Here is an 11477-nt window from a genome sequence, read left to right as displayed (position 1 = left end):
AAAATAATGCTTTACCAGGTTTCTAGGTATTTCTTAATCTAATGAAGTTGACACCTAAAATTAACCATCACAAGCACTTTATTGTTAGTATACTTTTACATAAAACACCTCAAGAGGCAACTCTGTTATTTAGGAAGACCTGGTTCTTGTACTAGAAGACTAAACAACTGCTATGTGAGTGCTGCACACAGTGTTGAGGACACAGCATGCTTGGCTGTATATGGCAGCCCTGGCAGGACCTGCTCCAACTGACAGAAAACTCTGGAATCTTTGAGAAATAATTCTGCATGCCAAAACTCAAAACTATGAAAAACATTTCAAAAGCTGGAGGTCCGAAGACGCCAGGTCTTTCCTTAAAAAAAATCAGGGCAGCACGTGGGAGCAGAGGCTGGGTACATCAGACCTTTGTTGACCTGGGTCCCACATCCACAGGTGACTCATTCACAGTACTCCAGATTCCCAAGCAGCAGTTGTCAGCTAAGAGGACTAGCGGGGCTGCACACCTCCTCCAGCGCGGCATCTTCCTGGGGCTCTTCAGAGTCATCTTGTACTGTGTCTTTAAATGCCTTTAAGTTAAAAGCTCTTGCCTTTGATAGTGCTGCCTTTGAGATGTACGGAGGCCAGGCTGATGATGTTGCAGTACCCTTCACAGTCAGAGCTTCTTTGGTGGGGCTGGCTCCTGGAGGAGATAAAGCTGCTGCCCTGCCAGGCCATGCTCTGTGTGTCCTGGAGATGCTGCTCTGGTGTATGGAGTCAAGAGCTTCGCAATAGCACCTTCGGCCCTCCCATTTAAAAGCAGCTGTGGTGGGGCACCTTTGTACACTTGTACTTCTTGTTGGCTATCTTGCCTTTGAGGGGAACAATGTCCAGAGCAGGGGCTGGGCAAGAGTCTCCTTCTTCTGAAGCAGAAACTGCTTTAGATTTTGCAGCTGCCATTGTCTGGGGGATACTCTTGCCACCTTTGTGCTTGTTGGTTTTGCACACTGTGCTGTAGGTCAGGCTTTCCCAGGCACTATAAACTATATGCTTAGGGGCTGTAACACAGGTGGACACTGGTTCCTCTATCAGAAGGAACCAACAGCTCACGGAGCCTTCCTGAAGACAGGTTTTTTGTTTTGTTTGTTTTGTGGCTGGCTTGCTTGGGAATCCAAACCCTTGACCTTGGTGTTATCAGCACCCCTTTCTAATCAACTGAGCCAACCAGCCAGGCCCCCGCTCCCTTCTTTCTTTCTTTCCATATGAGGCTTCTGAAGAGGCATTTGCCTGAGGCTGCTGTGTGGTGACTGTGGGCTGACCTATGCCTGTGGCTCTCTGAAGCTTAATTCTACTTCCTGGAGCTGCATCCCTGGTCCCCGAGGTGGACTCTTGCAGACCCTTCATCCCAAAGATGCTGCACTGGAGCCCTGGCTTGCTGTGAAGACCATTGCTGCATATCTTGGCCCAGAGGCAGTGGTGGTGAGCTGGCATCTATTTGGGGAGGCGCCTGCTGCAGCTGCTCTTGAAACAGCATCCTCTCTTGATAATTCTGAGGATGTTGATGCTGCTGCAGGTGACAATGCCAACCACTCTGCTGCTTTCCTTGTAATAGTGAGCAATGACAATGGGCTGTCTTTTGTTCCTCTTGTTGCAGGCTCACTCCATGCTTACTATAAGCATAGCACCAAAGGAGGGGACTTTCATGCTGGCTTTCCCTGGTCTCAGGCCCATCCCTGTCAAAATACTGCATGGGAAGATGAAGGCATACTACTGAGCTGTAGCGGGAAAAAGGACAGATAGGAGAATGCCCACTTCCTGTTTCACCTTGATACTCCAAAGCACAGCCTGGTTGCTTTTTAGTGCCTGCAACCACAGAGTTGCTGGAGCCCACCTGTTCACTGGGAATTCCCTGTTTCTCCAGAGAGGGGCAACCAGCTCTATCCATCAAAGCCTTCTGGGCACAAGAGAAGCTCTGCTCAGTGATGTAGTTGGGAGCCACAGCCTGGGTATCATGGGGGCTTAAAAGTGGGGGGTCTTGGATGAGGAAATTTTGTTGTTTCCAAATAGCGAATATTCTGTGTCTCTGTTCAGGTGGAAGTCTGGCTCTATTATTCTGGAACCAGTTCTAAAGGGAAAAGATAATATTGCTTTATTAAACATACTTATTTGATTATATTCCCCAATGAATTCCCTTAATGTAGAAGGATTTTCTATTTAAGCCTCTTCCTAGCAGAGTTCCTAACTTGCCTTCTGACATTGAGTAAGGCATGTAAAAAAATAAAGGTAATCTTTTCCAGGACCACATGAGGTCTTGCACTGTGCATTTCCAGAACCATAACCTTCTCCGCTGGAGACAGTGACCCTATGGTTTATGTGCAAACCAAGGCTGTCCAGATTCTGCCCTCCCCTCAACCTGTGTGACTCATTTGCAGTCTTCTCTCCCTTGTTAACTAAGAGATCCCTTCTGTTCTACAGAAGAGATTCCCAGCCTTGCCACCTGTATAGACATAGATCCCACACTCTGCCACTTTACTCACGCTGCCCCACCAGAGTGAATTAATGATGTACTTTCTGACACCCCACACTTCTGTTTTTTACATGCACATAGTTCTTACACATGTTGGGTTCAAAGGTCACAAGTAAAATAAGCAATTGTTTGGGTCATGTTTGCTATATGACCCTAACCATTTAATTAGACTTCTCTAATCCTCATTTTTATCCCTCCTAAAAAGAAGCTAATATGTGGCTTCCAAATTCCCAGAGCTTTGAGGGAGGCAGAGATGAGAAAATGCTTTTTTTGTGCAAGCTATCCCAATAAACCATGGTTTGAATAAGAGAGGATGATTCTTATAGTTAAGGCAATAGGATCAGTTAGTTGTATAAACTAAGCCCCAGGAATCTCTTGTTTTTATATTTTCATCACCTGTGCCACCAAGTTCAGAATTGCTTTAGACTACTAGTACATTGAAACTATAAGGATCTTTTATCCACATACAAGATGATTTTTTTTTTTTTTTTTTTTTTTAAAAAGATGACCGGTAAGGGGATCTCAACCCTTGGCTTGGTGTTGTCAGCACCACGCTCAGCCAGTGAGCAAACCGGCCATCCCTATATAGGATCCGAACCCGTGGCCTTGGTGTTATCAGCACCACACTCTACCGAGTGAGCCACGGGCCCGCCCTACAAGATGATTGTTTGAAGCAAAACTATGACTATGCAAACCAGGCACCTCAAAACACACTTATTTTCTCCTCACAACAACTCCGTGACATAATTACACATTCCATGGAATCATTTACTTTAGAGAAAACTGAAGTGCAGGAATTACTATCTTGTCAGAGATTACAGAGCCAGATCTCATGAGGATACAACCAAAAAAATGAGTGCTCATTTTCTCATATCCCAGGGCCTCCTGTGTTCTTTTTCCTCATCACGCTTGCTTCCTGATCACACCCAGGGGCACTTTGTGTAAGCACATGCAGCTCAATTCAATCCAACACAACTTAATTTGCCAGTTTCCATGAACTTCCTTTCATGAGATTGTCCTTTGACAGTCATGGAAAATGATTAAAAAGCAGCAATGAAATGGAGAAACCCAGTAGTTAGAAATTCAGAAATGTAAAGAAACTAAGTGGTAACACTCTAAGAATGAGTATTTACATACAGGGCTACTGTTTCAATTTCTTCCCTGGTCATTTACTTGCTTTTGATAAATTATTCCTTTTGATAAATTATTGATCATTTACATTTTCCCATAAATGGTTTTTATTAATTAATTAATTAATTAATTAATTAATTATGGCAGCTGGCCAGTACAGGGATTAAACCCTGGACCTTGGTGTTACCAGCACCGTGCTCTACCTAATAGAGTTAAACAGCTTGCCTCCTATTTCTTACATTTTTTATAATCTAGTAGCAAAGTCACTTACATAATATTTTTCTGTGTTTTTTCTTTGAAACCTGATCTTTAATCCCCTTCTAGCTTATATTAATGGTAGTTTCTTCCAAGTTTCAAGCAACCAATAAACCCAATGATCTATGCATGATTACAGAACAGAAAGCAAGGGAAATCTTCATAATCCTGTTTACAAAATATAACTCTAATTTGATCAATTTACAGTAATAGACATTTTCTAAACTGATTCTATGATATCAGAAAAATTTCCAAAAATATTGGTTTATTCAGCAAATAGTTATGAAGCACCTTTCACTCTGCTAGGAAGGGCCTGTGTCAAGTACTAAGGGCACTATCAATAAACAGACAGGGAACTCTCAAATTTATAGCTCCAGCTAAGTGTTCTTTCCTGAACTTCAGACTTGCATATTCCACTGTTCACTTAGATATTTGTCTCCAACTAGATGTTTATCTGGCATATAAAACTTCACATGTCCAAAGTGTAACTTCCGATTTTTCTGACACACACCTACTTCTCCCTAGGTTCTCTCCTTAATAAAAGGCATCTCTCATCTTCCATATACTCAAGTCAAAACTTTGAAGTCATCTTTGAGTCCATCTTATCTTTCACTGCATGTCCAGTATGGCAGTAAACTTTGTTAGCTCCATCACTAAAATGTACTCAGATCATTAGTCCCATTCACCTTCACAGCCAGAAAGTTGGCCCAAACCATCATCACCATCACTAACTACAACAGCATCAACTTAACCATTGCTTCCAAATTTGCCTCACTTCAGTCTAGTTTTCACAATACATATTCATTGTATTTTCACACCCACATAATAATACTATTTTCTTATGTGATGGAATGCTATTATGCTGTTTCATAATTCTTTACATTTATCATATTGTGTATGTGTCTATGTTTTTATTTTGATTGATCACTCCTATCTTTTTGAAATCTGTGGCTTTCTATCCAATCCTCTGGCTCCTACCTCCATCTGTACTTGCCCTTTAATTTTCCAGGAAACATGCATAGGAAAAAACTTACGTCAATTACATTCACCTGACAATCAAACATTTTGGCCAGTTCTTCTCTGGTTGTAAAATCAGGGTAAGGGTTCTGTGTAAATATCTTATTGAGTTTGTGCGATTCTTCCTTAGTGAACTTATGTCGCTGTTTCGTTTTTCTTTTTCTTTTCTTTGTTTCTCTTACTTCATTATGACCATCCTCTTCAGCTGGGAAACCTGACAAAAGTGGAGAGAAGAGCATTGGAGAATATTGTCAATAACCAGACCAAAGAAAGACATTAAAAGTGTTAGCACAGTCGACTACCCATTTGTAAAATAAAATCAAGGCCCGACCTCCTAGCCAATCAATGTAATAAAATTACAAATGGAAGCAGTGATTGGCAAGCTATGGGTCTATGGGCCAGTTGCCTATTGTTGTAAATGTAGTTTCGCTGAAACACCAGACATGTTCATTTACATATATATTGTCCATGGCTGTTTTCAAGCTACAATAGCAAAATTGAGTAGTAAAAACTCAAGTTTGTCTATGGTCCACATAGCCTAAAATATTTGCTATCTAGATTAGAGAATTTATCTTTAAAGTTAGGAGTAGGGCCGGCCCGTGGCTCACTCGGGAGAGTAAGGTGCTGATAACACCAAGGCCCCGGGTTCGGATCCCATATACGGATGGCCGGTTCGCTCACTGGCTGAGCGTGGTGCTGACAACACCAAGCCAAGGGTTAAGATCCCCTTACTGGTCATCTTTAAAAAAAAAAAAAAAAAAAGTTAGGAGTAAACATAGGAGAATATCTTATAATTCCATTACTATAATGTATAAAACAGGCAAAACTAATCTATGCTGCTTAGAAGGCAAGATACAGGCTACAGAGGGAAGGGAGCCAGAGCCTGAAAGGAAGCATGATGTAAGCTTCTGGGTGCTGTTAATATTCTTTTTTTATCCAAATGCTTGTTCCATCAGTGTGGCTGGTTTGTGAAAATTAATTGAATTGAATATTTATGGATATGTGCTTTTTTTGGTATGTGCACTATATTTCAATAAAATGTTTATTTTTAACAGCCTTCAAGCCTTACTTAATCTGTACCCTCCCTCTTTCCTTTCTGACATTTCTAATTATGTTCCCCCTCACTCAGGCTCCTCCAGCTACATTGCTTGTCCTCAAATACCTCAGGGCATCTCCCTCAAGGCATTCCCACCCAGGTGCTTCTCTCTTCTCCGGAAGGTGCCCACCTCTCCCTCCCATGATCTCCATGACTCACTCCCTTACTTCCCTTCCAGCCTTTGCTCAAAACTCGCTTTCTAATGGAGTCTCACCCAACCCACCCTATTTAAAATTAGAATACCTTCCCAGAACTCTTAATCTCCCTTACCCTGCTCTATTTTTTTTCTTTATTATTTCTACCCTGCTGTATTTTAATTTCTTTTTTTACCATAACACTATCATGATCTAAACTACCAGTAAATCACTTATTGATGACAACTTTCTGTTTTCCTCTTCACTCTTTCACAAACCCACTAGATTGGAAGCTCCAGAGAGCATGGGTTTTTGTCTATCTTATTTACTATTTCTGAAGGCCTAAAATAGTGCCTTACAAAAACAGGCACACAATAAATATTTCTTGAATGAGTGAATGAAAACAACAAAGCTGGAATGTTCCAGGAATAGCAAGGCAGAGAATATGAAAGGAGTAGAATGAGTAAGTAGATGAGAGAGGGGAGGCAAGGTGAGAGAGTAAATGGAGGCCAAATCATAACGGCCTGGCAGCCAGGTGAGGAGGGCTTTTGTATGAAATTGAATGCCATTGGAGGGCAGGGCAGTGGTGAGGGTGAGGCGAGGCATGCAGTCACCTGGGATGTGCCAAAAAACTCAGTAATCAAGATAAATAATATTTTAATGCAATATTTAAAAACCAAATTGGTAACTGTTTACTGTAAATAAAGTTTGGCTGGAACCACAACCCAGATAGGGTGAGGTGAATGAGGCAATTTTGTGCAAGTGCAGTGTTGGATCCTATTATTATTTAAAACTTTGGTGTTTTGTTTATCTTGGATTTTTTGCACAAATTTTTATTTTTATTTATTTATTTATTTATTTAAAAAGATGACCAGTAAGGGGATCTTGACCCTTGACTTGGTGTTGTCAGCACCACGCTCAGCCAGTGAGCTACGGGCCAGCCCCCAAATTTTTATTTTTAAATCTTGCATTACAATATTATCTATTTTGATTGGCCTTGGTTTATAATTTCAAAATAATTTTGCTCATATTATGGGGTAGAGCAAATAAATTGAACCAGGACATTCACTGTAGGAGAAGGGAAGCACATATATAGAATAGGAAAGTTGAGAAAGAACCCTGTGTGGTTAAGTCTGAATTGGAGACATCAGTCTAATTTCATCACCTAAAAATGATTTCCTAGCTCTGCTACCTAAAAGATCTAGAAGTCATTAAACCCCACTAGAAACAAGGACACTTAGGGCCTAAACTGTAGTTTGAAAATACGACTTCCTACTAAAAGAAATCAGAGTCTTAAGTAAATGGCTGATTCTAGGTCTGGAGCAGGTAAAGGCACAGGCAAGATTAAAACATTGTGTTTTGCTATAAGGCAAAGAACCTACTCAAGATAGTTGGAATTTGTACAAGGAGCCAATGTGAATGTATAACTAGCCAAGAAAATAAAATAAAGGCATCTAGATTGGAAAAGGAGTAAAAATATCTGGCAGGGCTGGCCAGTTAGCTCAGTTGGTTAGAGCATAGTGCTGATAACACCAAGGTCAAGGGTTTGGATCCCTGAACTGGCCAGCTGGAAAAAAAAAAACAAAAAAACAAAAAAACCCCAACAAATAAACCTGTCTCTATTTGCAGATGATTTGTTTTTACATATAGAAAATGAGGAACACAGGGCCAGCCTGTGGCTCACTCGGGAGAGTGTGGTGCTGATAACACCAAGGCCATGGGTTCGGATCCCTATATAGGGATGGCCAGTTAGCTCTCTTGGGAGAGCCTGGTGCTGACAACACCAAGTCAAGGGTTAAGATCCTCTTACTGGTCATCTTTAAGAAAAAAAAAAAAAGGAACTAATAAACAAAATGAGTAAAGTTACAGGATACAAGATCAACTACAAACCAATTATATTTCTGTAAACTTAGAATAAAAAAATATAAAAATGAAATTAAGAAAAAATTCCATTTACAATAGCATCAAAAAGACTAAAACAGAGCTGTCTGGTTAGCTCAGTTGGTGAGAGCGTGGTGTTGATAATACCAAGGTTCAGGGTTTGATCTCTGTACTGGACAGTCACCAAAAAAAAAAAAAAAAAAAGACTAAAATACTTAGGAATAAATTTAACAAAAGAAGTGCAAAATTTATACACTGAAAATGACAAAATATTGTTGAATGAAATTAAAGTAGACCTATTTCATGAAATGAAAAGATATCCTATGTACAAGATTCAGAAGACTTAATATTATTAAGATGACAATACTCCCCAAATTGATTCACAGATTCGAGGGGAAATCAAAATCCTTATCAAAATCCCAGCTAATCATATCAGCCGACTGCAAAAAAAAAAAAAAAAAAAAAAATCCCAGCTGACTACTTTGAAGAAATTGATTGAGAAGCTGATTCTAAAATTCATATGGAGGGGCCGGCCCGTGGCTCACTCGGGAGAGTGCGGTGCTGATAACACCAAGGCCCCGGGTTCGGATCCCATATAGGGATGGCCGGTTCGCTCACTGGCTGAGCGTGGTGCTGACAACACCAAGTCAAGGGTTAAGATCCCCTTACCGGTCATCTTTTTTAAAAAAAAAAAAAAAAAAAAAAATTCATATGGAAATTCAAGAGGCCCAGAATATCCAAAACAATCTTGAAAAAGAACAAACTGGACAATATACTTCCTGATTTCAAAATTTACTACAAAGCTACAGTAACCAAGACAGTGTGGTACTGGCATAAGAATATACATATAGATCAATGGAATTGAGTTGAGAATCCAGAAATAAACTCTCATTTTCCAGTTGATTGATTTTCAACAAGGGTGTCAAGACAATTGTATAGGGGGAAAGAATAGTCTTTTCAACAAATGGTGCTTGGACAACTGGGTTTTCAGAAGAAGAGAAGGGAACAACAATTCACAGGAAGAAAAAAATTTTGGAAATCTTGTTCTAGAGAATAAAACATTGGCGAGCCACTGAGGCTACCTTCAGGACATACTCCAAGTACTGGGGCTGCTCCCAGGTCTGAGATGGAGGCTATCCCACAGAAGCTTTCTGGTGGATCTCTTATCCCAAAGTCACTATGGTTGGGCCAATGTCACTCTGGCAGCTCTTTGCTGCAGATTTTGCCTCCAAGACAACTATAGTGGTGGGGCCAGTGGCCTCTTTGGTCCACAATAGCTTAGACACAAGTCTTAGATAACTCAAATATCACTCAGAGGAGCAAGATGTGAAAAACACAAAACACAGAATGAGTTAACCATATCTCCTCATCCAGCGCTCACCACTAATAATAAATCAAAGCCTAAACCAGGAAGCTTTAAGATTTTGACTTTTCAGAGAAGAGTGACAAGCCTCTTCCACACTTTAGATATAAAAGTTTTCATAGTATTTCTGAAAAAAACCACAGAATATCAAACTGCCACATTTGTGAACTAGAAAAAAAATACCTGAGACATTTCCACTTCTAGTAAACTTCCAAGATGACTTACAGTTCTTTTTAAAAAAAAAATTTTGTTATGTTGAACTTTATACATATGCAAAATAGAATTGTATAATGAAACCAATGTATTAATCACTAAGCTTTAGTAATTATCAATATATGATCAGTCTTCATTGGCTTAGGCCCCACCCATGCCAATTTCCCCTCAAGATTTTTAAAATCTTTTTATAGAGTTAATTTAATCAGCAGGTATTTCTGTATGCTTGCCTAAAAGTTAAAGGATTTTATAAACAACAACTGTACTTTTTTTTTTTTTTTTTTTTGAGACGGGGTCTTGCTGTGTTGCCCAGACTGGCCTGCGGTGTCTATTCACAGGCACTTCCCATTACTGATCAGCACGGGAGTTTTAACGTGCTCAGTTTCTGACCTGGGCCGCTTCACCTCCCTGTATAGATGCCGAACTTAGTGTGGACACCCGCTCAGCACTGCCCACTACAGCCTGGAACTTCTGGGTTCCAGCGGTTCTCCAGCCTCAGCGCCCCACCGTGCCTGGCTGCTATCGGAGTTTAATTTTTAAATGCCTAGTCCCATTAGAAAGTCCCAATGCCCAATTTCATCCCCAGTGAATAACACCCCAGTGAAACTTACTGGTCAGAATCCTCACTACTAAAAGATAAACGATTAAAACCTAAGAAACCCTGTTAATGGAAACCGTCCTCTCATAAACAGGCTTGAGTTCTCCACCAAAGGCACTCACCGTTGGAAGCCATGTAGAGCCTCTAGTCCAGGGTCTCTCCAAGCAACAAAACAATGAACTCTGGAGCTGAATTATTTAAGTATATTCAGTGGTACCCACCCTAATCACACCTCCACCCTAAGCATCACTTTCTGATTTCTTTACAGAGCCCGCCTTTTCAAATCCTATCTTCTGCTCATTGAGCATCCACAAAGGCTAGATTTCTTCTTTAATGCTCTAATACCGCATTTGATCCCCATTTTACAGCTGAAGACCTTTGGGGCAGAAGGGTTCAGAGCCTGGAGTCAGTCTCTGACCCTGGCAGTCTGACGGCTGACCCCACGCCCATCACCACGCGCTTATGATTCTGCACACCCGGTGTTTGTTTGATCTACCAGTGAGTACGATCTGTGTTGAGAACGGAGTGAACCACAAAGCGAAGGGCAGCTCCAGGGTGGGGCCACGAGCTGAGGGCGCACGTCACTCTACCCTAAGTCCCCTGGGAAGATCTGAGACGAGGGCCAGAGGCGGCTCCAACAGGGTGCTCCCCGAGTCAGGAGGTGAGCTCCCAGACAGCGGGGCTCCTCGGGAGGCACACTGGGCAGGAGCCCCGCGGATGCCTCCTCAGCCGGAGCTCGGAACAGACTCACTGCGGCGAGGTGAGTTCAGGGGCCGGCGTGAGGACGCCACACGGGAGCCTCGTAACCCAGTTCAGACTCCTCTCTCTTGTCCTGTACGTGCACACATATATACGTACATACATACATACATGCACGTACATACAAACATACATACATAACGGAATAAAAATTAAACCCAATAGGACCGACCCGTGGCTCACCTGGGAGAGTGTGGTGCTGAAAACTCCAACGCCACGGGTTCGGATCCCCTTACCGGTCATCTTAAAAAAAAAAAAAAGAAACCCAACACAGATAGATCTAAATGCCTACATTAAAAAAGAAGAAAAGTCAAATAAGTTACCTCAGCTTCTACCTTAAAAAACCAGAGAAATGGCCGGTTAGCTCACTTGGGAGAGTGTGGTGCTGACAGCACCAAGCAAGGTCAAGGGTTCAGCTCCCCATACAGGCCAGCAGCACCCCCTCCAAAAAAACCCCCCAAAACAAACAAACAAAAAACAGAGAAAGAGGAGGAAATGAAATCCAAAGTAAGCATACTAAAGGAAAT

At 41.4% G+C, this 11477-nt stretch overlaps 1 protein-coding gene across 1 annotated transcript; it reads right to left on the bottom strand.

Annotated features, from left to right (window-relative positions):
* Positions 1-473: 473 nt before the first annotated feature.
* CPHXL2 (cytoplasmic polyadenylated homeobox like 2) lies at positions 474-10326 on the bottom strand. Its single transcript, XM_063110100.1, is given in 6 exon segments — positions 474-740; positions 814-1061; positions 1296-1422; positions 1424-2101; positions 4924-5120; positions 10314-10326. Coding segments are annotated over 6 exon segments (1530 nt in total).
* Positions 10327-11477: the final 1151 nt, after the last annotated feature.

The sequence above is a fragment of the Cynocephalus volans genome, chromosome 10 (genome assembly GCF_027409185.1).
Source record: "Cynocephalus volans isolate mCynVol1 chromosome 10, mCynVol1.pri, whole genome shotgun sequence".
NCBI classification, from domain to species: domain Eukaryota; kingdom Metazoa; phylum Chordata; class Mammalia; order Dermoptera; family Cynocephalidae; genus Cynocephalus; species Cynocephalus volans.
Note: the sequence above shows the minus strand (reverse complement) of the source record. Positions and strands in the feature narration are given on the sequence as shown.